Below are 27,435 nucleotides of genomic sequence, written 5' to 3'. Positions count from 1 at the left end.
CAGCACACAAATGCATAACAAATCATTTTCAACCAGGGAGTTGCGACACGAAAGTCAGAAATAGCGATATAATATATGCCTTACCTTTGAACATCTTCTTCTGTTGGCACTCCAAAATGTCCCAGTTACGTTACAAATGATCCCTTTGTTTGTTAAATTCCTTCTTTATATCCATAAAAACTCAGTTTAGCTGGCGCGCTTCAGTCAATAATCCACTCAGTTTCCTTCCTTCAAAATGCATACAAAATGAATCCCAAACGTTACCAATAAACTTATCCAAACAAATCAATCAACGTTTATAATCAATCCTTAGGTACCCTAATATGCAAATAAACAATAAAATTTAAGACGGAGAATCGTTATTGTCTTTACCGGAGATAAACAAAAAGAACGTGCTCTCTCGGCCATGCGCTTGGAAACACTACAGCCAAAATGGGAGCCACTAGAAAAACTACAACTTCTCCCTCATTTTTACAAAAACCAGCCTGAAACTCTTTCTAAAGACTTGACATCTAGTGGAAGCCCTAGGAACTGCAATCGGGGATGATTTCGCCCTATTATAAAAGTGCCAGGCATTGAAATCAGTGGTATGCTGATTAAAAAAAATTAAAAATTATGGTTTGTCCTCAGGGTTTCGCCTGCTATTTCAGGTCTTTTATACTCACTGACATTATCCTGATCAAGGGATGTTTCTTTTTTTGCTGAGTTTATATGCGTATGATACTGTTATACATGCTATTACCCCGACTGTTGATCTGGCTTTGTCAAAACTACAGTTAGATTTTATAGCTATACAGGAATCCCTTACAGATTTAAAACTTTTTCTTAATACTGGCAAAACTAAATACATGTTTTTAATCTCTCATAATAATGTTTCAGATGAACTACATGTTCGATTGGAGAACCATCTAATGAGTGAACATGTTCCCGCATATAAATACTTTGTCATTTTGGATTGATATGGATTTGACGTTTAAAAATAGTAGTGTCATCCACATATTGATTAAGTTTACAATTTTTTACAGAACACCAAGGTAACCTGCCTAAATGACTACTGACCCGTAACACTCACGTCTGTAGCCATGAAGTGCTTTGAAAGGCTGGTCATGGCTCACATCAACACCATTATCCCAGAAACCCTAGACCCACTCCAATTTTCAACCGCACCAACAGATCCACAGATGATGCAATCCATCGAGAGCATCACCGCCTGGTATGGCAACTACTCGGCCTCCGACGGCAAAGCACTACAGAGGGTAGTGCGTACGGCCCAGTACATCACTGGGGCCAAGCTTCCTGCTGTCCAGAAACTCTATACCAATTTGCCAAAGACTCCAGCCGCCCTAGTCATAGACTGTTCTCTCTGCTACCGCACGGCAAACAGTAACGGGAGCACAAGTCTAAAAGGTTTCTTAACAGCTTCTAACCCCAAGCCATAAGACTCCTGAACAACTAATCAAATGGCTACCTGGACTCTTTGCATTGTCCCCACCCCACCCCCATTTTTACGCTGCTGCTACTCTCTGTTTATTATCCTTGCATAGTTGAGAAAGAGAGAGAGAGAGAGACCTGTTCAAATAATCATTACATTAATTGCATCTGGAGTGAAAGAATATATGAATTCTACTTTATAATTTCACTTTCTGTGAAACTATGAATAATGTTCTGTTAATGAGTTCATGCCAACAAATCCAATACATCTCATTAAAAATTGTTCAGTAAGGACAACTTTTATCAGACCAGGGGTGAAAACCTGATTGACTGAACACGGTATGCAACACACTGGCCTTCTTGCCTTTAAATCAGGTTAAGGAGGAAACTATAGCCTTTGCAGTCTGAATGGAGAATGTTTTATGTACAAACCGGTCCTTGGATATGAGTGTATTTATTTATTTTTTATTTAACCTTTATTTAACCAGGTAGGCCAGTTGAGAACAAGTTCTCATTTACAACTGTGACCTGGCCAAGATAAAGCAAAGCAGTGTGACAAAAACAACAACAGAGTTACACATGGGATAAACAAACGTACAGTCAATAACACAGTAGAAAAATCTGTATACACTGTGTGCAAATTAAGTAAGGAGGTAAGGCAATAAATAGGCCATAGTGGCAAAATAATTACAATTTAACAATTAACACTGGAGTGATAGATGTGCAAGTAGAAATACTGGTGTGCAAAAGAGCAGAAAAACAAATATGGGATGAGGTAGGTAGTTGATTGGATGGGCTATTTACAGATGGGCTGTGTACAGCTGCAGCGATCGGTAAGCTGCGCTAACAGCTGATGCTTAAAGTTAGTGAGGGAGATATAAGTCTCCAACTTCAGCGATTTTTGCAATTCGTTCCAGTCATTGGCAGCAGAGAACTGGAAGGAAAGGCGGCCAAAGTAGGTGTTGGCTTTGGGGATGACCAGTGAAAGATACCTGCTGGAGCGCGTGCTATGGGTGGCTGTTGCTATGGTGACCAGTGAGCTGAGATAAGGTGGAGCTTTACCTAGCAAAGACTTATAGATGACCTGGAGCCAGTGGGTTTGGCGACAAATATGAAGCGAGGGCCAGCCAACGAGATCATACAGGTCAAGGATTGGTAGGATAGTCAGAGTTTACAGTCTAACCAGACACCAAGGTATTTGTAGTTGTCCACATATTCTAAGTCAGAACCGTCCATAGTAGTGATTCTAGCTGGTCGGGCGGGTGCGGGCAGCGATCGGTTGAAGAGCATGCATTTAGTTTTACTAGCATTTAAGAGCAGTTGGAGGCCACGGAAGGAGTGTTGTATGGTATTGAAGCTCGTTTGGAGGTTTGTTAACAGTGTCCAAAGAAGGGCCAGGTGTACACAGAATGATGTCGTCTGCGTAGAGGTGGATCAAAGAATCACCAGCAAAAAGAGCGACATCATTGATATTTACAGAGAAAAGAGTCGGCCCGAGAATTGAACCCTGTGGCACCCCCATAGAGACTGCTAGAGGTCCTGACAACTGCCCTCCGATTTGACACACTGAACTCTGAGAAGTAGTTGGTGAACCAGGCGAGGCAGTCATTTGAGAAACCAAGGCTGTTGAGTCTGCCGATAAGAATACAGTGATTGACAGAGTCGAAAGCCTTGCCCAGGTTGATGAAGACGGCTGCACAGTACTGTCTTTTATCGATTGCGGTTATGATATCCTATTGCACACATTCCCTTTGGAGGTTTAGATGAAATTACTCAATATCGCTATCTGCCAGCCTTTGGGCTGTCTCCGGACATCAACCCCATTGAAAACCTGGGGTTTGAATTAAAGAGGACAGTTCATAAGCGCATGCCGAAGAATATCAAGGATCTGGAAGTATTCTGTATGGAGGAATTGTCTAAGATCCCTCCCAATGTGTTCTCCAATCTCATAAAACCTTTTAGGAAAAAGGCTCAGTGCCGTTGTCCTCACATGGTGAAGGTGGCGGAGTATTGAAAATATGGGTGCCTTTTTTATGGATGTTTTTTAATACGTGTCTCCTTCTCTGAGCAATTGTATTAGTATAAATAATACAAATTCCCACATTTCTTTTTTGAACATTTAATATAGCTCAGTATTTGTATTTATTTTGTACATTCTTTTTTTCTCATCTTTATCAAGGGTGATAATTATTTTTGTACCCAACTGTATATGTATGCCACTTAGCAGACACTTTTACCAAAGCGATTTACAGTCATGCTTGCATACATTTTCGTATGGGTGGCTCCAGTAGGAATCGACCCCATGACCAGAGGTGTGCACAGGGGCCCCCTCAGATTTGACTTATGTAATACTACTAGCAACTTAGCAATTTTAGCAAGTCGGCTTTAGCTAGCCCAGATAGGTTCCCAGCTCATAACTAGGTACCAAGAAGCCATTCAGGCTATCAATCAAGTTAGAGTAGCAAGCTTGTCTAACTATCTTAGCTGGCATGGCTGCTGACAAGGTTGGTAGACTTTAGAAATCAAGCAATAACTTACAGTGGGGGGAAAAAGTATTTGATCCCCTGCTGATTTTGTACGTTTGCCCACTGATAAAGAAAGGATCAGTCTATAATTTTAATGGTAGGTTTATTTGAACAGTGAGAGACAGAATAACAACAAAAATATCCAGAAAAACGCATGTCAAAAATGTTATAAATTGATTTGCATTTTAATGAGGGAAATAAGTATTTGACCCCCTCTCAATCAGAAGGATTTCTGGCTCCCAGGTGTCTTTTATACAGGTAACGAGCTGAGATTAGTAGCACACTCTTAAAGGAAGTGCTCCTAACCGCAGCTTGTTACCTGTAAAAAAGACACCTGTCCACAGAAGCAATCAATCAATCAGATTCCAAACTCTCCACCATGGCCAAGACCAAAGAGCTCTCCAAGGATGTCAGGGACAAGATTGTAGACCTACACAAGGCTGGAATGGGCTACAAGACCATCGCCAAGCAGCTTGGTGAGAAGGTGACAACATTTGGTGCGATTATTAGCAAATGGAAGAAACACAAAAGAACTGTCAATATCCCTCGGCCTGGGGCTCCATGCAAGATCTCACCTCGTGGGGTTGCAATGATCATGAGAACGGTGAGGAATCAGCCCAGAACTATACGGGAGGATCTTGTCAATGATCTCAACGCAGCTGGGACCATAGTCACCAAGAAAACAATTGGTAACACACTACGCCGTGAAGGACTGAAATCCTGCAGCGCCCGCAAGGTCCCCCTGCTCAAGAATGCATATACATGCCCGTCTGAAGTTTGCCAATGAACATCTGAATGATTCAGAGGACAACTGGTGAAAGTGTTGTGGTCAGATGAGACCAAAATGGAGCTCTTTGGCATCAACTCAACTCGCTGTGTTTGGAGGAGGAGGAATGCTGCCTATGACCCCAAGAACACCATCTCCACCGTCAAACATGGAGGTGGAAACATTATGCTTTGGGGGTGTTTTTCTGCTAAGGGGACAGGACAACTTCACCGCATCAAAGGGATGATGGACGACTTCACCGCATCAAAGAGATGATTTGACGGTACATGATGGCCATCTACCGTCAAATCTTGGGTGAGAACCTCCTTCCCTCAGCCAAGGCATTGAAAATGGGTCGTGGATGGGTATTCCAGCATGACAATGACCCAAAACACACGGCCAAGGCAACAAAGGAGTGGCTCAAGAAGAAGCACATTAAGGTCCTGGAGTGGCCTAGCCAGTCCCCAGACCTTAATCCCATAGAAAATCTGTGGAGGGAGCCGAAGGTTCGAGTTGCCAAACGTCAGCCTCGAAACCTTTATGACTTGGAGAAGATCTGCAAAGAGGAGTGGGACAAAATCCCTCCTGAGATGTGTGCAAACCTGGTGGCCAACTACAAGAAACGTCTGACCTCTGTGATTGCCAACAAGGGTTTTGCCACCAAGTACTAAGTCATGTCTTGCAGAGGGGTCAAATACTTATTTCCCTCATTAAAATGCAAATCATTTTATAACATTTTTGACATGCGTTTTTCTGGATTTTTTTGTTGTTATTCTGTCTCTCACTGTTCAAATAAACCTACCATTAAAATTATAGACTGATAATTTCTTTAAGTGGGCAAATGTACAAAATCAACAGGGGATCAAATACTTTTTTCCCCCACTGTATGTACTGAATAAGACATTCCTTTCAGTATTTTACCCAGATTTTAGTAGATGCGTATTTCGTTTCTTAAAAAAAAATAACCACCAGTCAGGAGGACACAGACAGCTCAAGAGATATGCTTAGATATGCAGAAAAAAAGGTGTGTGTGTGTGTGTGTGTGTATATATATATATATATATATATATATAAACTTTTTTTTTTTTTACATAGAATTATGCATAGTGATGCAGGAAAATGCTGTTTGAAAAATGCTACATTTTGTTGATCAATTGTATGTTTCCTCTCTCTCTTTTCTCTCTCTCTTTCTGAAAGGATGGAGAGGAACTGGAGCACTTTCAGATCGAGTGTCAGAAAGATGGCTCATGGAGCAGTTTTGTCCCAATTTGTGAAAGTAAGAAGTGATAATGTGTGCGTGCATGCCCGCATGTGTTTGTGTGTTGTATGGCATTGAATTTGGTTCAGTGCAGATTGGATTTCAATCCGAGTGTCATATTAATGTGATGTTTAATGAGGCCTCTATATCACATAGGAACTACCTGGTCCTTTCATTGTATTCTGCCTCTGTGTATATACAGTATCTCACAAAAGTGAGTACACCCCTCACATTTTTGTAAATATTTGAGTATATCTTTTCATGTGACAACACTGAAGAAATGATACTTTGCTACAATGTAAAGTAGTGAGTGTACAGCTTGTATAACAGTGTAAATTTGCTGTCCCCTCAAAATAACACAACACACAGCCATTAATGTCTAAACCGCTGGCAACAAAAGTGAGTACACTCCTAAGTGAAAATATCCAAATTGGGCCCAAAGTGTCAATATTTTGTGTGGCCACCATCATTTTCCAGCACTGCCTTAACCCTCTTGGGCATGGAGTTCACCAGAGCTTCACAGGTTGCCACTGGAGTCCTCTTCCACTCCTCCATGACGACATCATGGAGCTGGTGGATGTTAGAGACCTTGCACTCCTCCACCTTCCGTTTGAGGATGCCCCACAGATGCTCAATAGGGTTTAGGTCTGGAGACATGCTTGGCCAGTCCATCACCTTTACCCTCAGCTTCTTTAGCAAGGCAGTGGTCGTCTTGGAGGTGTGTTTGGTGTTGTTATCATGTTGGAATACTGCCCTGCGGCCCAGTCTCCGAAGGGAGGAGATCATGCTCTGCTTCAGTATGTCACAGTACATGTTGGCATTCATGCTTCCCTCAATGAACTGTAGCTCCCCAGTGCCGGCAGCACTCATGCAGCCCCAGACCATGACACTCCCACCACCATGCTTGACTGTAGGCAACACACACTTGTCTTTGTACTCCTCACCTGGTTGCCGCCACACATGCTTGACACCATCTGAACCAAATAAGTTTATCTTGGTCTCATCAGACCACAGGACATGGTTCCAGTAATCCATGTCCTTAGTCTGCCTGTCTTCAGCAAACCGTTTGCGGGCTTTCTTGTGCATCATCTTTAGAAGAGGCTTCCTTCTGGGACGACAGCCATGCAGACCCATTTGATGCAGTGTGCGGCGTATGGTCTGAGCACTGACAGGCTGACCCCCCACCCCTTCAACCTCTGCAGCAATGCTGGCAGCACTCATACGTCTATTTCCCAAAGACAACCTCTGGATATGACGCTGAGCACGTGCACTCAACTTCTTTGGTCGACCATGGTGAGGCCTGTTCTGAGTGGAACCTGTCCTGTTAAACCACTGTATGGTCTTGGCCACCGTGCTGCAGCTCAGTTTCAGGTTCTTGGCAATCTTCTTATAGCCCAGGCCATCTTTATGTAGAGCAACAATTGTTTTTTTCAGATCCTCAGAGAGTTCTTTGCCATGAGGTGCCATGTTGAACTTCCAGTGACCAGTCAGTATGAGGGAGTGTGAGACCGATGACACCAAATTTAACACACCTGCTCCCCATTCACACCTGAGACCTTGTAACACTAACGAGTCACATGACACCGGGGAGGGAAAATGGCTAATTGGGCCCAATTTGGACATTTTCACTTAGGGGTGTACTCACTTTTGTTGCCAGCGGTTTAGTCATTAATGGCTGTGTGTTGTGTTATTTTGAGGGGACAGCAAATTTACACTGTTATACAAGCTGTACACTCACTACTTTGCATTGTAGCAAAGTATCATTTCTTCAGTGTTGTCACATGAAACGATATACTCAACTATTTACAAAAATGTGAGGGGTGTACTCACTTTTGTGAGATACTGTATTTGCATTGTACAGTACTCTGTCTCCTCTTTCCCTCCCTCCATATTCTCTCTCTCCCTCTTTCCCTACTCTCATCCACCACCATCCAGAAATGGAATCTCGGAGGAGCAGTCGATCTCTGCCCAGCATTCTAAGAAATCAGATACTGTACTAAAGCCATGCAGTGATGTCTAACCAGTATCCCTATACAGACTTGGTGTCTTTAAGTTCAGTGCTTCTCTAGATTACAAGGTTATAGCATTGGCAAGGAGAGAAGAGCAATTGTAGGAAGTCATAAGGAATCTTTTCCCCTTATCACACTGTACTGTTGACTCTGGAGTGTGACATCACACAGTGCAATAAACTCTGGAATCTTTCTTATTCAGTGTGTTTGTGTTTGTTTCACTGTAATACTTTATTTGTATTTATTTAGTTAACTAGGCAAGTCGGTTAAGAACAAATTCTTATATACAATGACAGCCTACCCCGGCCAACACTGGGCTAATTGTGCGCCGCCCTATGGGACTCCCAATCACAGCCAGATGTGATACAGCCTGGATTTGAACCAGGGACTGTAGTGATGCCTCTTGCACTGAGATGCAGTGCCTTAGACTGGTGTGCCACTCGGGAGCCCAATACAAATTGAATTGAATAACCACAGCCTAGAACATAGAATCTCAGAGCAGAAAGAGAAGCATGCTATATTTAGCATTATGGAGAATCTGCAACCTCTATGGTGGACTGAATTCTTTAGCGTCATGAGCACATGACGAGAGGTACAGTGCCACTAAAATATGCTTTCTCCCATTGGCTCATCTCTCTTCTATCAGTCATTTTATTGGTGATCATCAGACTCCCATCCATTCAGTAGTCTGTAATAGTCCGGGTTTTCCCCAAAGAATCTAAGAAAGGCGCTGTGTCACCTTGTGGACTGGCTGCACCACCATGTCAAAATTGGAAGAAGGAAATGTCAGTTACAGGTGTTCAGAAATGCAAAAACCTTGGCGCTTTTCATTTATCTGCATTTCCAGCCATTATATTTAGCCTCACAAAGTGTTTTACCATTTTATTTTCATGATAACCAAGTAGAACACAAACACATTTTTACATATACAGTTACATTCATGAGTTTTATTGACTAAAATAGGTCAGTCAAAGCAAAAACCTAATAAAAATGAATTTACAGTACCAGTCAAAGGTTAGGACACATCTAATCATTCAAGTGTTTTTCTTTATTTTTACTATTTTCTACATTGTAGAAGAATAGTGAAGACATCAAAACTATGAAATTACACACATGGAATCATGTAGTAACCAAAAAGTGTTAAACAAATCCAAATATATTTGAGATTCTTCAAAGTAGCCACCCTTTCCCCTGATGACAGCTTTGCACACTGTTGGCATTATCTCAACCAGCTTCATGAGGTAGTCACCTGGAATGCATTTCAATTAACAGGTGTTTCTTGTTAAAAGTTACATGTGAATGTTCGTGAGAGTCTGCTTTTCATTAATAGTTTGTAGCACAAACCATTTCGGACTCTACAGAGTTTCTTTTTAGATTTGGGGTTAGAAGTCCAAATCGCGCCGACGTAGCGGTGGGACTGATTGTGTTAAAAAAAAAAGAAACAGTGGCGAACCCTGAAGTCATTAAAAAAATCATTCATATTATCAAGTACATGGAGAATAAATTATATCCGCCCATCTAATGACATGTTTGTGCTGCTCATGTCCCATGTTTCCTCTTTAACCCTTGTCCAGTTGTCGATCCATTTCTTCAAACCATACAGTACTTGCTAATACTCTTTTTCCTCTCCTTCCTCTCTCAGTGGTGGATTGTGGGACTCCTGGGGAGGTTGCCATGGGTGACGTCATCTTCGAGAGCTCTGGCAACAGCACCCTGTTCGGTTCTATAATCCAGTACACCTGCAGGGAGTCCATGTACCAGATTCACCCCAAGATCAACAGTATGTTCCCATCTTAGGGCTCAAAGTTTTCTTGACCATGCAACCTAACCAGGAAAAACTCTGGTCCCTATAAGAGCCATGGCCCGGTTTCCAAAAAGCATCTTAAGGCTAAGTTCATCGATATAACCTTCATAAGGTAATCTTTAAAATTTCCGAGCCGCTTCCCAAAATCGTCTATTAACGTTGCACTTAAACGCTCGTACTATAACGCCTGCCTCAGAGCACTCTTAGAACAGCAAAGTGCGTCGTTAGATTTCCGCTAAACATAGAATGAAGATGTTTCTGTCGCTCTGTGACCGCTGAAAACGTAATTGTTAAATATAAATGCCCTAAAAAATTTGCTATGCACCAAGATGCACCAAAATGTAAAATGCACCAAATTATATGATAGCTAGATCGGGCAACATATTGACATTACTTTCATATGTATGTACAATCGATAGACCTACCTAGTTTTAAACCATTGGATTAGGCTACACCTGAGCCGCTTCAATATTCGTATATTAGGCCTATAGGCTACTATTAAATGAAAGCTCATGCATTTCACTGTAGCCTGCTGACCAATAATCTAAAGGTCAACATAGAGGGTTGCCAGTTGATGTATGACACATCCTGATGGCCATGTTGGAAGCCCACCGCATCAATTATTTCGACAACTACAGCCGAGTGGCTACCCCATGCTGCATGATAACAGTGCCTAAAATAAATTCATTCATCATCATGGTCAATTTCTGTGCAGTAATTGGCTGCTCTAACAACGCAGGAAAGACAACAGGATTATTATTTTTTTTTTTTACAGATGACCTGCAATCATGAAACACCAACTAAATAAGTCTCAAGAACTGTCAGAAAAGCAAAGAAACCTTTTTGCCTGTGAAGATCTGAACCCACTGGTAAGTATGATTGTTTTTTTTGTTTTTTTTTAGCTGTTATGCTAAACAGGCGTTAAGAACAAGACTAAATTAGCCAACATTAGCTAGCTATATAGCTTGTAGTCTAGCTATTACCATGTCTCTTACATAGGCGGCGAGTGAGTTTCAAGTATTTCAGGAAGCATTTTTTTTTACCATAAAAATGCAGCTTTATAACGAAGGATTGTATACATGTATCATCGCATTTGCAGACTGTAAGCCTACTATTCCTAATGTGATGAGTAGATTGAATAGTCATAATTTAGGATTTTAATGAGTGTGTAGTGGAAAAGGCTTACCGGTTTCTTTCCTTTGCATGGGAAAAATGTGGCCTTTGATAAACATTTAATGAAATTCTACTACACTTTATATGACTGGAGACATGAGCAGAATCTTTTTTAAGATGACGATAGCCTAGGCCTACTCTGCTGACAGAACAATAAAACAACCTTTTCTTAGATGCAACCATGCAATCTAGGTTTATGAGAAGGGGTCATGGCTAGAAGAGATCCAGCTTGTGTCAAATTAATGTTAAAAGTATATTTCTTTTAGCATTTCAGCTGAACCTTTTCCTAACCTTAACCTAATTATCTTAACCTGCTGTGTAATTTCTACTAACCTGCTACAAAAAGTCAAATTTGATGTTCATTTGATAAAAGCTGGATCCTTCTAGCCATGACCATGAAAAGGGGAGAAACAAATTCTACAATATGATGTCCAAATAGCCTAGAAGAGGATATTATTGTCTAAAAAGACTCCAGTGGTACTGACCCAATGATAATTTGTTGAGAACTTTATTCATAAGAGGGGAAATGTATGGACATTACAGTCATAGGAAAAAGGCCTCAATGGGGTACGACAACCTGCTGTGTTGACTATTGGTTGTTCCAGCAATAGATTTAATCTTTATATAACACTAAAACACCTGAATGAATTAAACACAACCAAACAATCAAGAGCCCTGATGGGGCGGCAGGGTAGCCTAGTGGATAGAGCGTTTGGACTAGTAACTGTAAGGTTGCAAGTTTGAATCCCCGAGCTGACAAGGTACAAATCTGTCATTCTGCCCCTGAACAAGGCAGTTAACCCACTGTTCCTAGGCTGTCATTGAAAATAAGAATTTGTTCTTAACTGACTTGCCTAGTTAAATAAAGGTAAAAAAATAAATATAGATTACCTAATGAATTAACAGTATATTCTAACATCAGGTGTGCTTTTCATTTGTACTGTAGGTTCACCAGCTGACCTCTATCAAGACACCCATCGACTTGATTCCCACTGTGAAGATGAGCAATGCTGCAGCAGTTTACTACTTTTTCCTTTTCCAGATATGAAAAGGGACATCCCTCAATTATACAAGATGGTTGTAATATGCTGTGCTTTGGTCAATCTAAATGATTCTGTTCTGCCATTTGAGTACAAAGCACCTTCACCTTGTCCTCATGCCCCCTTAAACTGTATGACTATATAACATGTAATTTGGAACATGTAAAATACTATTGTTTATGAGTTTGTGAACATACTGTATTTCAATAATAGGCTATATTGTTGTATGGGTGAAATGAAAAGTATTTTGTGTCATCTCTGCTTTTCCTTGCCCCATTGAATAAAATGTATTTCTTATAGCCTAACTATTCTTTCTTTACAATTTAAACACATTAGTCAAACCATATTCATTGTCACAGTGGCAACTCCAAGTGCCACTGAGACCTTCTGGGAGAAAAGTATCTGTCATTAAACTTGGTGGTAGTAGTAGTTGTGTGTATGTTTTAAACTAAGGAGCCTAACATCCGCTTCCAGACATTTCACTAACTACATTATGTAGTTAGGTTGGATTTGCACTAAACAATTTCATGTCAGCGCAATGCATTTACAAAAACTAGTATAATGATTAGCCTCATATACATTGTCTACTGGTATCATTTTTAAATTGAGAACATATAGCTCAACACTATGTAAACAATGTGTGAGTTAAGCTATTCTTTGCTTCAGATGCACAATGTCAATGGATGCATTGCAAATGGCCATAAGGCAAATGCCATCATACTGTAGGCCAGTGGTTCCAAACTCCGATCCATGAGTATCCCTGACAGTACACATTTTTATTGTACCCCCAGACAAGCACACCTGATTCAACTTGTCAACTAATCATCAGCCCCTCAATGAGTTGAATCAGGTATGTTTGTCCGGGGTTACAACAAAAATGTGTGGGGTTACTCGAGGACTGGAGTTGGTAACCACTGCTGTAGGCCTATGGCTGAATTGCCGTTGCATGCCAATATCATTTGCTTAATGGGTTCACATGGCTGATATCCTGAAAAAAAGAGTGATAATCAAATAAAACTAATTGGAGAGCTTACAACTGAACAAAAAGTTAGTGTTCATTTGAGAATAAAACACAGAAACAGACAAATTAGAGACAGATTCCCTTCCTCTCTTTATTGCAGGATTGTGACCTGGGATTAATCAACATTGACACTAGTTCATCTTGAATAATAGTTTTAACAATTAAAACAAGTTTAAACACTTCACTTCAAATAATTAACACTTTCATATCATTTCAAAGTGTACAAGCTAACACAAATGTAAAGGTTAGTTGGACATCTTAATAACAAGTAGGCTATTATTAATAAAGCATAATTTCAGTCCATACCAGAGGTGGCCAACCTTGCTCCACTGATCCGTGATCTACTGGGTGAGCAGACTTCTATTCAAGCCCAGCAATAGCACACTTAATAATCAACTCATTAGGTTTGATAAATTGAATCAGGTGTGTTAGTGCTGGGCTGGAACAGAAGCCTGCACACCCAGCAGGGTTGACCTGCTCCAGTTGTAATAAGTATTTTTGTAAAAATATTTGTTTTATATATAAATATATATATACATTTTTTTGTAAAAAATAAACGCTGACATAGGTACACATATAACTCATGATATACAAGGATGTACCCTTATTCTCTTGGGACATTCATGGGCACCTCTTCATCTGCAAACGCAGAAAGGGTTTCACAGCTTTCTGTATCTGAGGACATAAAACATCACAAAGACACAGGCTGCTTTATACTCAAATTAGACAGCACTGAATATTATGTTGCTGTATTTATCTGTCCTCAGTTTCTCACGATCGGAGGACTTCCACAAGACTGACTCTGGTCTACCAACATGGTGCCTGGTGTTGTTGCTAGGTGATTTGTGAAGCAACTGTAAGCCCTCTATATTAGGTTTATGGTAACATCACTTAACATGTTTAATTATTTAGCCTCTCCAATATAATCAAGGTAGAATCAGGAATTCCCAGGGCAGCTATCTAGGTCCCTTTTTTCTATCTTTACTAATGGCAGGTCACTGGGTTTGAGTAAAGCAAATATGGCTATGTTTGAAAATGACTCAGCACTATACACGTCAGCTACTACAGAGAATTAAATCACTTAAAAAAAGAGCTGCAGTTTCAGAATGGGTGGCAAGGAATAAGATAGTCATAAATATTTCAAAAACTAAAAGCACTAAACTGCTTGGAGTAACCCTGGATTGTAAACTGTCATGGTTAAAACATGTTGATACAGCACTGGATAAGAGGAGAAGCCTGTCCATAATAAAGCACTGCTTTGCCTTTTTAACAACACTAACATCAAGGCTGGTCCTACAGGCTCTAGTTTTGTCACACCTGGACTACTGTTCAGTTGTGTGGTCAGGTACCACAAAGAGGGACCTCGGAAAATTGCAATTGGCTCAGAACAGGTCAGCATGGCTGGCTCTTAAATGCACATGGAGAGCTAACATTAATAATATGCATGTAAATCTCTCATTGCTCAAAGTGGAGGAGAGCTTGACATGCTGAATGCACCAAAGTGTTTAAACAACTAGCACATAGTACGGACACCCATGCATACCCCACAGGACATGCCACCAAAGTTTTCTTCACAATCACCAAGTCAAGAACAGACTATGGGAGGTTCACAGTACTACATAGAGCCATGGCTACATGGAACTCTATTCCACATCAGGTAACTGATGCAAGCAGTAGAATCAGATGATTTTTAAAATAAAAATACACCTTATGGGACTGTGAAGAGACACACACAGGCACACATGATAAGACACGCACTCTACACACGTACACATGTATGTTGTATTGTAAATATGTGATCGTTGAGTAGTGGCCTGAGGGAACACACTTAATGTATTGGGTATAGTGTTATGAAATGTAATATTTTAAACTGTATATAACTTTGTTAATGTTGCTGGACCCCAAGCCTCGGTAGCAGCTAATGGGGATCCTTAATAAATACAAATAGTGGAATATCTGTAGGCCTACTTGAAACTCAATTCCTGCCTGCCATTAGGCTACATTGTTTTGTTGCGCAATTCCGAAAATCATTATCATCATATGCTATTTTTAGGTCACGTTGATATTTTCTAAATGGCAATTGAGGGAACGAGCAGCTTTGACTTTATACATTCTTACAGGCTGACCACACCGCTCGCATCGCGTGCGTGAGCGTTGCAAAATAAATGTAGAAATCTATGTTATTCAATTATTGCACCCACACTGCTCACAGGCGCCAACAAGCGTATGCGTTGCCAAGGGCTAAAATAGAAATCAGTTATATTTCTGACACAGATTGCACTGCAAGTCCTGCCTCTCCCATCTCCTTATTGGTTTATAGAAGCAGGTACCCACGTGCCATCTTCTCATTGGTTATACCCACGTGGGTGACTGAAAGACGAACGAGGTCAATGCACCTAATTTATGAAAGTTGCCAATCGCAATATGAAGTCAAGAGAAGAAGAAGCCTGGAAGGAAGAGAGATGGCTAGAAATGATTCGGTTGACCGTTTTATGTGTGGATTAATTGGCGGAGTAGAGGACCTTGTGCATTTCAGGTAAAATAACAACTCAATGTTTATATCCCAGGACAAATTAGCTAGCAACAGCAAGCTAGCTAAATAGGACAAATTAGCTAGCAAGTGCAAGCTAACTAGCTAAATTACCATGAGTGTTCAATGCTTTTCGACCTGTCCCCAAATTAATATAATTGGTTCAGAGTTTTTTTAAATATTTTAACCTGTGTGTCGTGATCGCATTTGGTGTGGGGGGACAAAATAAATGTATGCACGATGGCACACGCTCGCAGCCGGTTTGGGTTCCGTGTTAGAATGCATAACACATGGCAAACATATAATGCAAAAACTTAAATATAAAGCTGGCGCCGAAGAACATGGCTGACGTTTTACATTCTCCCAACCAATTGTGCAATAATTTTTTTTTTTGCGTAACTTATTTTTTTAACTTATTGTGTACATAATGTTGCTGCTACCGTCTCTTATGACCGAAAATAACTTCTGGACATCAGAAAAGCGATTACTCACCACAAACTGGAAAAATCTTTTCCTTCAACGAGTCCGATGAGAAGGATATCCTGCTTTCACTGGAACAGGCCGAGATCCATGCCTTTTGCGTGAGGAAAGGACGCTGGGAAAAGGGGACGCAGATCGGGGATCCTTCTGAGAAGCTGGAGGCAAGCGAGTAAACTCCCAATGCCTTCCATTCTCCTTGCAATCGTGAGAAAACCAAATTGATGACCTATTATTAAGATTATCCTACCAATGGGACATTAAAAACTGTAGCATCTTATGTTTCACCGAGACGTGGCTGAACGAATAAACGGACAATATAGAGCTGGCGGGATTTTCCTTGCACCGGCAGAACAGAGACGCTACCTCTGGTAAGACGAGGGGTGGGGGTGTGTGTCTTTTTGTCAATAACAGCTGGTGCGCGATGTCTAATATTAAAGAAATCTCGAGGTATTGCTCGCCTGAGGTAGAGTACCTTATGATAAGTTGTCGACCACACTATCAACCAACAGTTCTCAACTGTATTATTCATTGCTGTCTATTTACCACCACAAAGTGAAGCTGGCGCTAAGACCGCTCTCAACCAACTCTATAAGGCCATAAGCAAAGAAGAAAATGCTCACCCAGAAGCGGCGCTCCTAGTGGCCGGGGACTTTAATGCAGGCAAACTTAAATCAGTTTTACCAAATTTTTACCAGCATGTCACATACAGTGGGGGAAAAAAGTATTTGATCCCCTGCTGATTTTGTACGTTTGCCCACTTACAAAGAAATGATCAGTCTATAATTTTAATGGTAGCTTTATACGAACAGTGAGAGACAATAACAATAAACAAATCCAGAAAAACGCATGTCAAAAATGTTATAAAATTATTTGCATTTTAATGAGGGAAATAAGTATTTGACCCCTCTGCAAAACATGACTTAGTACTTTGTAGCAAAACCCTTGTTGGCAATCACAGAGGTCTGATGTTTCTTGTAGTTGGCCACCAGGTTTGCACACATCTCAGGAGGGATTTTGTCCCACTCCTCTTTGCAGATCTTCTCCAAGTCATTAAGGTTTCGAGGCTGACGTTTGGCAACTCGAACCTTCAGCTCCCTCCACAGATTTTCTATGGGATTAAGGTCTGGAGACTGGCTAGGCCACTCCAGGACCTTAATGTGCTTCTTTTTGAGCTACTCCTTTGTTGCCTTGGTCGTGTGTTTTGGGTCATTGTCATGCTGGAATACCCATCCACGACCCATTTTCAATGCCCCCGCTGAGGGAAGGAGGTTCTCACCCAAGATTTGACAGTACATGGCCCAGTCAAATGATGCTGTGAAGTTGTCCTGTCCCCTTAGCAGAAAAACACCCACAAAGCATAATGTTTCCACCTCCCTGTTTGACGGTGGAGATGGTGTTCTTGGGGTCATAGGCAGCATTCCTCCTCCTCCAAACACGGTGAGTTGAGTTGATGCCAAAGAGCTCCATTTTGGTCTCATCTGACCACAACACTTTCACTCAGTTGTCCTCTGAATCATTCAGATGTTCATTGGCAAACTTCAGACGGGCATGTATATATGTATTCTTGAGCAGGGGGACCTTGCGGACGCTGCAGGATTTCAGTCCTTCACGGCGTAGTGTGTTACCAATTGTTTTCTTGGTGACAATGGTCACAGCTGCCGTGTCTTTTTTACCGGTAACAAGCTGCGGTTAGGAGCACTCCCTTTAAGAGTGTGCTCCTAATCTCAGCTCGTTACCTGTATAAAAAAGACACCTGGGAGCCAGAAATCTTTCTGATTGAGAGGGGGTCAAATACTTATTTCCCTCATTAAAATGCAAATCAATTTATAACATTTTTGACATGCATTTTTCTGGATATTTTTGTTGTTATTCTGTCTCTCACTGTTCAAATAAACCTGCCATTAAAATTATAGACTGATCCTTTCTTTATCAGTGGGCAAACATACAAAATCAGCAAGGGATCAAATACTTTTCCCCCCCCACTGTATGCAACCAGGGGGAAAAAAAATCCTAGACCACCTTTACTCCACACATAGAGATGCATACAAAGCTCTCCCCCGCCCTCCATTTGGCAAATCTGACCATAATTCTATCCTCCTGATTCCTGCTTACAAGCAAAAACTAAAGCAGGAAGTACCAGTACTCAATACGGAAGTGGTCAGATGACGTGGATGCTACACTACAGGACTGTTTTGCTAGCACAGACTGGAATATGTTCCGGGATTCATCCAATGGCATTCAGGAATACATCAACTCAGTCATTGGCTTCATCAATAAGTGCATGGATGACGTCATCCCACCGTGACTGTACGTACATATCCCAACCAGAATCCATGGATTACAGGCAACATCCGCATCAAGCTAAAGGCTAGAGCTGCCGCTTTCAAGGAGTGGGAGACTAATCCGGGTGCTTATAGGAAATCCCACTATGCCCTCAGACGAACCATCAAACAAGCAAAGCGTCAATACAGGATTAAGATTTAATCCTACTTCACTGGCTCTGACACACGTCGGATGTGGCAGGGCTTGAAAACTATTACGGACTACAAAGGGAAACCCAGACACGAGCTACCCAGTGACGTGAGCCTACCAGATGAGCTAAATGCCTTTTATGCTCGCTTCGAGGCAAACAACACTGAGGCATGCACGAGAGCACCAGCTGTTCGTGATGACTGTGTGATAACGCTCTCAGAAGCCGATGTGAACAAAAACTTTAAACAGGTCAACATTCACAAAGCCGCTGGGCCAGACAGATTACCAGGACGTGTACTCAAAGCATGCGCGGACCAACTGGCAAGTGTCTTCACTGACATTTTCAACCTCTCCCTGACCGAGTCTGTAATACCTACATGTTTCAAGCAGACCACCATAGTCCCTGTGCCCAAGGAAGTGAAGGTAACCTGCCTAAATGATTACTGGCCCGTGGCACTTACGTCGGAAGCCATAAAGTGCTTTGAAAGGCTGGTCATGGCTCACATCAACAGTATCCTCCCTGACACGCTAGACCCACTCCAATTCGCATTCCGAACCAACAGATCCACAGATGACGCAATCTCAATCGCACTCCACACCGTCCTTTCTCACCTGGACAAAAGGAACACATATGTGAGAATGCTGTTCATCGACTACAGCTCAGCGTTCAACACCATAGGGCCCACGAAGCTCATTACTAAGCTAAGGACTCTGGGACTAAACACCTCCCTCTGCAACTGGATCCTGGACTTCCTGACGGGCCTCCCCCAGCTGGTAAGAATAGGCAACAATACGTCTGCCATGCTGATCCTCAACACTGGGGCCCCTCAGGGGTGTGTACTTAGTCCCCTCCTGTATTCCCTGTTCACCCAGAACTGCGTAGCCAAACACGACTCCAACACCATCATTAAGTTTGTTGACGACACCACAGTGGTAGGCCTGATCACCGACAACGATGAGACGACCTATAGGGAGGAGGTCAGAGAACTGGCAGTGTTGTGCCAGGACAACAACCTCTCCCTCAATGTGAGCAAGACAAAGGAGCTGAACGTGGACTACAGGTAAAGGCGGGCCGAACAAGCCCCCATTAACATCGACAGGGCTGTAGTGGAGCGGATCGAGACTTTCAAGTTCCTTGGTGTCCACTTCGCCAATGAACTATCATGGTCCAAACATACCAAGACAGTCGTGAAGAGGGCACAACAAAAAGATTTGGCATGGGCCCCCAGATCCTCAAAAGGTTCCACAGCTGCACAATCGAAAGCAGCCTGACCGTTTGCATCACCGCCTGGTATGGCAGCTGCTCGGCATATCACCGTAAGGTGCTACAGAAGGTAGTGCGAATGGCCCAGTACATCACTGGGGCCAAGCTTCCTGCCATCCAGGACCTATATAATAGGCGTTGTCAGAGGAAAGCCCATACAATTGTCAGAGCCTCCAGTCACCCTAGTTAGACTGTTTTCTCTGCTACCGCACGGCAAGTGGTACCAGAGCGCCAAGTCTAGGCCCAAAATGCTCCTCAACAGCTTCTACCCCGAAGCCATTAGGCTGCTGAACAATTCATAAATATCGCCACCGGACAATTTCCATTGACCCAGTCCCTCTTGTACACGGCTGCTACTCGCTGTTTGTTTGTTACCTATGCATAGTCAGTCACTTTGCCCCCACCTACATGTACAGATTACCTCTAGCCTGTACACTGACTCGGTACCGGTGCCCCCTGTATATAGCCTCGTTATTGTTATTATTATTGTGTACTTTTTATTATTACTTTATATTGTAGATCGCCTACTTGGTAAATACTTTCTTCTTCTTGAACTACACTGTTGGTTAAGGGCTTGTAAGTAAGCATTTCACGGTAAAGTCTACACTTGTATTTGGCGCTTGTGGCAAGTAAAGTTTGATTTAATTCACAGAATATTTATTCTCCTGTTGGAAAAATGGTATTGTGTAAAACATGTTTTTAAAAATTATGACTTTGAATACATTTAAGATTTACAGTGACTTCTTTAGCCTATTTCTGGAGTAATTTTCACCACAGGACAGCTCCTGTAATGGCAGAGTCAAGTGTGACTTACAATGCATCATTAAAACACTCGTAAGCCTCAATTCCATCACTATTGGGAAACCGGGCCCAGAGTTTTTCCCAAGTCAAGTAGTCAGAAAACATTCTGGTTTCTTTCATTTGTTATGATGATTTGAGCCAATGCTGATATTTTTATTTGCATATATGCATATACAGTTGAAGTCGGAAGTTTACATAGGTTGGAGTCATTAAAACTCGTTTTTCAACCACTCCACAAATTTCTTGTTAACAAACTATAGTTTTGGCAAGTCAGGTAGGACATCTACTTTGTGCTTGTGTAACCGATGTGAAATGGCTAGTTAGTTAGCGGTGGTGCGCGCTAATAGCGTTTCAATCAGTGACGTCACTCGCTCTGAGACCTGAAGTAGGGTTTCCCCTTGCGTTGCAAGGGCCGCGGCTTTTGTGGCGCGATGGGTAACGATGCTTTGGTGGGTGCCAGTTGTTGATGTGTGCAAGGGTCCCTGGTTCGAGCCCGGGTTGGGGCGAAGAGAGGGACGGAACCTACACTGTTACACTTGACACAAATAATTTTTCCAACAATTCCAGTGGGTCAGAAGTTTACATACACTAAGTTGACTGTGCCTTTAAACAGCTTGGAAAATTCCAGAAAACTATGTCATGGCTTTAGAAGCTACTGATAGCCTAATTGACATCATTTGAGGTGTACCTGTGGATGTATTTCAAGGCCTACCTTCAAACTCAGTGCCTCTTTGCTTGACATCATGAGAAAAATCAAAAGAAATCAGCCAAGACCTCAGAAAAAAAATTGTAGACCTCCGCAAGTCTTGTTCATCCTTGGGAGCAATAGTACGTAAGTATAAACAACATGGGACCACGCAGCCGTCATAGCGCTCAGGAAGGAGACGCGTTCTGTCTCCTAGAGATGAACGCACTTTGGTGCGAAAAGTGCAAATCAATCCCAGAACAACAGCAAAGGACCTTGTGAAGATGCTGGAGGAAACAAGTACAAAAGTATTTATATTCCCTTTAAAACTTTAAATTCCTATATCGACATAACCTGAAAGGCCGCTCAGCAAGGAAGAAGCCACTGCTCCAAAGCCTCCATGAAAAAGCCAGACTACGGTTTGCAACTGCACATGGGGACAAAGATCGTACTTTTTGGAGAAATGTCCTCTGGTCTGATGAAACAAAAATAGAACTGTTTGGCCATAATGACCATTGTTATGTTTGGAGGAAAAAGGGGGAGGCTTGTAAGCCGAAGAACACCATCCCAACCATGAAGCACGGGGGTGGCAGCATCATGTTGCGTGGGTGCTTTGCTGCAGGAGGTACTGGTGCACTTCACAAAATAGATGGGAAAATGATGTGGATATATTCAAGCAACATCTCAGTCAGGAAGCTAAAGCTTGGTCGCAAATGGGTCTTCCAAATGGACAATGACCCCAAGTATACTTCCAAAGTTGTAGCAAAATGACTTAGAGTATTGGAGTGGCCATCACAAAGCCCTGACCTCAGTCCTATAGAAAATGTGTGGTCTTAACTGACAAAGCCTGTGCGAGCAAGGAGGCCTACAAACCTGACTCAGTTACACCAGCTCTGTCAGGAGGAATGGGCCAAAATTCACCCAACTTATTGTGGGAAGCTTGTGGAAGGCAAGGCAAAACGTTTGACCCAAGATAAATAATGTAAAGTCATTGCTACCAAATACTAACTGAGTGTATGTAAACTTCTGACCCACTGGGAATGTGGGTCAGAAGAAATACAAGCTGAAATAAATCATTCTCTCTACTATTATTATGACATTCCACATTCTTAAAATAAAGTGGTGATCCTAACTGACCTAAGACAGGGAATTTTTACTAGGATTAAATGTCAGGAATTGTGAAAAACGGAGTTTAAATGTATTTGGCTAAGGTGTATGTAAACTTCCGACTTCAACTGTATGTAATTTATTGACTCTCTGTGCAGGTATGTACACCTGTGGGGAGAAGGGAGAGTGGACCAACTCAGAACATGGGACTAAAACTCCTACCTGTTTGCCAGGTAAGCTTCACTATTGCAGGCCTAACTGTTGAGAATTTGTACAGTAAGAGTGTATGGATCCTATCTGTAGAGATCCGAGTCCCGGTCTCCTGTTCAGGAAAACATCATCTTAACTATTTCAAAATTCTCTCTTGGACCGAGCGTGCCACTGGTTTTAAGATGCAAACAGGGCTACCTCATCACGAGAGCATGAGTCCAACTCACACCCTGTGTGTGTGTGTCTGTCTGTGTGTTTCAGTATGTGGGGAGCCGTCCCAGCCCTTCCCAGCACAGATTAAGCGTATCGTCGGGGGGCGTAGCACTGTGCCAGGTCTCTTCCCCTGGCAGGTCCTCCTCACCGTAGAAGACATGTCCCGTGTCCCGGAGGACCGCTGGTTCGGAAGCGGTGCCCTGCTCTCCGAGTCTTGGGTCCTCACTGCCGCTCATGTCCTGCGCTCCCAACGCCGCGGCGCCACCATAGTGCCTGTGGCGCCCGAACACATCCGAGTCTACCTGGGCCTGCACGACGTCCGTGCCAAGCAAAACGCCACCAACCGCTCTGTGGAACAAGTCATCCTCCACCCTCACTTTGACCCTCGCAACTACAACAACGACATCGCCTTGGTCAAGCTGAGTCAGGCTGTGCCCGTGGGGGAGCTAGTGCGGCCCGTCTGCCTGCCCCCTCCCCAGGGCAAAGACAGGCCCCAGAGCCCCCAGCTCAACACCCTGGGCCTGGTGGCCGGCTGGGGCATCTCCAACCCCAATGCCTCTGTGGCCGCCGACACCACCGCGCTCTCCTCTGACCTGGGCATGGTGTCGGACGTGCTGCAGTATGTCAAGCTGCCTGTGGTGGCGCAGGAGGAGTGCAAGGCCAGCTATGCATCACGCTCCATCAACTACAACATCACTGACAACATGTTCTGTGCCGGCTTCTACGAGGGTGGGCGTGACACGTGCCTGGGGGACAGCGGGGGGGCGTTCGTGATGGAGGAGCCCGGAAGCGGGCGCTGGGTGGCCCAAGGCCTGGTGTCATGGGGGGGCCCGGAGGAGTGTGGGAGCCAGAGGGTTTATGGGGTTTACACCCGGGTGGCCAACTACGCCGATTGGTTGCAGAGCCAACTGGGGACGGGGCCATGGTGGTGAGAGGGAATAAGGGGGGGGGGTCAGTTACGTCCCGATGACAAGCAATTTCCATGTCAAACTCGACTTGAAATCCTTGTGGATTCTTATATGATGAACTCCAATGTATCATTCCCCTCTGTTCAACCTATCCCCATCTCATGTCCTCGGTCTCCTGTGCACCCTCATCCCCTTTCCCCTTCATAACTCCTCTCTTCAGGGTTGGGGATCAAGTCCATTTAAATTCAGCTTTATTTAGGAGATGAGTTGACATTCCAATTTAAGGATCGAAAAGTGCCATTTCTTTAAAACTTTTCAATTGACACCACCCAATGTTATATTTTTATTTTCTATTGTGAATTCGAAAGATTATCTCCAACTCAGTCCCCACATGATACCAGAATAGCTGATCATGAATTGTTGTACTCCAACAATGCACTCCAACTTCATCTTATCACACTCATAAGCCCTTATATTTTATATGATTGTCAATTACGTCCCGATGACAAGCAATTCCATGTCAAACTCGACTTGAAATCCTTGTGCATTCTTATATGATGAACTCCAATGTATCATTCATGTGCTCTCAGATACAAACTGCACTCCTAAACTCATAATGCTGTAGCCATGTATATCTGACAAGTTACCCCTAATGTATAAGAGTAGGGACATACTGTACATGTCATCTAATGAGGTTTTATAATTTGCACATGGAATTGGCCAGTATTATTTTGTATTTCCTTGACATTATCATGGATGGTAAAATTGATAATGAAATAACCACATTTTTTGAGAAGGCATTGCAATGCTGTTGTGTTACTGAGGTTCTGTTCTTCTTGATCCCTCTCAGACCATAGCTACCAGTGTTGGTGTCAGATTACATTTTTCTGCAGTGGAATTGACAATTTAACAATGTCCATGTGCTTTCGACATCGTGGATTAAAATCTAGTCAATTGTGAATTAAAATATAATCAATTAAACTTTACTCTTAGTCTTCTGTAAGTATGTGTGTAAACTGTACTGTCAGCAGTTAGCAATCACAACACCTATACCATGAGTGTAAAACACAACCTCTCTAGGGGAGGTGGGACGAAATCGTCCCACACTATTCAACAGCCAGTGACAAATCAGAGCGCCAAATTTAAAACCACAAAATGTCATAATTCAAATTTCTCAAACATAAGACTATTTTACACCATTTTATAGATACACTTCTCCTGAATCGAACCACGTTGTCCGATTTCCAAAAGGCTTTACAGCGAAAGCGAAACATTAGATTATGTTAGGAGAGTACATAGACACAAAAAAACCACACAGCCATTTCCAAGCAACTAGCATGCATCACAAATACCCAAAACACAGCTAAATGCAGCACTAACCTTTGATGATCTTCATCAGATGAGACTCCTAGGACATTATGTTATACAATACATGCATGTTTTGTTCAATCAAGTTCATATTTATATCAAAAAACAGCTTTTTACATTAGCATGTGATGTTCAGAACTAGCATACCCACCGAAAACTTCCGGTGAATTTACTAAATTACTCACGATTAACGTTGACAAAATACATAAATTATTTAAAGAATTATAGATACAGAACTCCTTTATGCAATCGCTATGTCCGATTTTAAAATAGCTTTTCGGCGAAAGCACATTTTGCAATATTCTGATTACATAGCTCGGCCATCACGGCTAGCTAATTTGACACCCACCAAGTTTGGGACAACCTAAACTCAGAATTACTATTAGAAAAATTGGATTAGCTTTGCTGTTCTTCGTCAGAATGCACTCCCAGGACTTCTACTTCAACATCAAATGTTGTTTTGGTTCCAAATAATCCATAGTTATATCCAAATACCGCCATTTTGTTCGTGCGTTCAGGTCACTATCCGAAGGGTAACGTGCGAGCGCATTTCGTGACAAAAAAATTCAAAATATTCCATTACCGTACTTAGAAGCATGTCAAACACTGTTTAAAATCAATTTTTATGCTACTTTTCTCGTAAAATAGCGATAATATTCCAACTGGGCAACGTTGTATTCATTCAAAGACTGAAAGAAAAAAATGGAGAAGTCTCGTGAACGCGCATCTCCAGTCTCACTGTCCCCAGGCTGACCACTTACAAACTCTGCTGCTGTACTTTGCCCAGAGACAGCAGACACCCCATTCCACTTTCTGGCGGCTTTAGAGAGCCAATGGAAGCCTTAGAAAGTGTCACGTTACAGCACAGATGCTGTAATGTCGATAGAGATGCAACAGAAGGACAACAAATTGTCAGACAGGGCACTTCCTGTATGGAATCTTCTCAGGTTTTGGCCTGCCATATGAGTTCTGTTATACTCACAGACACCATTAAAACAGTTTTACAAATTATATGCATATTCTAGTTTCTGGGCAGGAGTAGTAACCAGATTAAATCGGGTACGTTTTTTATCCGGCCGTGAAAATACTGCCCCCTATACCACAACAGGTTAAGTCAGTTGTTGTCTTATCAGTTTTTAATGTCAAGGCCATTGCCAGTGGGAAAGAAGGGGGGTAGCTTACATTACATCAGAACTATATTGAGGAAGTGATTTGTGTCATAGTGTATGTATGGGGGGTGAGGTGGGGGTTGGTAGGGCAAGAGGGGTGGTCATGGGGTATTGATGTGCTTGCCATGCATCTACCTGTGGTGGGATCCCCTGCGGATTTAAAAAAAAATACACAGATTACATTGATTGGTATTCAATTTCATGTCTTCTAAACATTGTTGTAGGAATACGTTATTTCTGGCCTGATCCACTGTGGAGTTATTTGTAGCTACACTATTTATAAGAATGAACATGTTTTTCCTGACCTTGTGACCTGCTCCTCCTTATAGCCCATTATTAGGGCCCAGAGTTGTTCCTGGTCAGGTCACATGGCCCTATGTTATAAGTTAACAGCTGCTAGGTAGACGGCCCACTCCGATCCGGTCGATAGGAACACTCACTCGCCTACGTGGCAGTTCAGCAATTTTCCTGAACTTTCCTGTTCGAGGTGATGGAGGAAATAAACTGTCACCATTTACCTTTCACTTATCTGTATATGGTGTTTCCCCAGATATAGGTTATCTAAACCTAGTCCTGGACTAAAATTATTTCAATAGGAGAATCTCCATCGAGAAAGCTTTTTAATCCTGGACTAAATTTAATCTGTGTCTGGGAAACTGGCTCTATGTGTAACAGTCTAATCCTAGTGGATATTTTAAAACATGATTTCAATATATCGTCAATCTTATTTGAATAAACTTGAAAACTGAAAATGGATTTCAAATTAGCTTTGTGTTTACTGAATCACACTCCTGGACAAAAAATTAGATTACATTGCATGACCTGGTAAATCTTTTTCAATGTTTACTAAAATGAAAATTATAGAATTAATAATTTGTTAAACCTAAAACTCATTGTCCTTGGCTCGTTTTTTTGTGAAGAACATATAAAATAACACATTTTCATTGAGTGCACACTGTGCACCCCCCTACACATTTATATTACATATGTTGTGTTCGGGTCTACTGGACGGAAGGGTAATAAGTGTGGAAAAGTGTGTGTAGGTAAAAATTAAAAAGGTTTGCTGTGTGCCTTCACTCTGTCTTCCTCCTCCCTAGGCCTGCAGTTTTAACACAGCACCAAGAACCTGTCTGTCTCCCTGCCTGTCTGCCTGTCTCCTGCTTTTCTCACACTCTTTACCCTTTGTAGTGTGTGAAACCAC

The 27,435-nt window shown here is 42.2% G+C and overlaps 1 protein-coding gene across 3 annotated transcripts in view; it reads left to right on the top strand.

Moving 5' to 3' along the window:
• The window catches only part of masp1 (MBL associated serine protease 1), an 84,418-nt gene extending 59,740 nt beyond the window's left edge, over nucleotides 1–24,678 (top strand). For 2 of the 3 annotated variants that reach the window (XM_014213412.3, XM_014213411.3), the window contains 4 exons: nucleotides 5,920–5,998; nucleotides 9,632–9,769; nucleotides 22,525–22,599; nucleotides 22,838–24,678. In XM_014213412.3, the coding sequence (XP_014068887.1) occupies nucleotides 5,920–5,998; nucleotides 9,632–9,769; nucleotides 22,525–22,599; nucleotides 22,838–23,721 (1,176 nt within the window). In that variant the 3' untranslated portion in view covers nucleotides 23,722–24,678. Of the gene's footprint in view, nucleotides 1–5,919; nucleotides 5,999–7,915; nucleotides 8,187–9,631; nucleotides 9,770–22,524; nucleotides 22,600–22,837 lie in introns of those variants that run through there. The other variant, XM_045724299.1, reaches the window with a different exon arrangement.
• The last annotated feature ends 2,757 nt before the right edge of the window (nucleotides 24,679–27,435 follow it).

The sequence above is a fragment of the Salmo salar genome, chromosome 09 (genome assembly GCF_965601325.2).
Source record: "Salmo salar chromosome 09, fSalSal1, whole genome shotgun sequence".
Lineage (NCBI taxonomy): Eukaryota > Metazoa > Chordata > Actinopteri > Salmoniformes > Salmonidae > Salmo > Salmo salar.
Note: the sequence above shows the minus strand (reverse complement) of the source record. Positions and strands in the feature narration are given on the sequence as shown.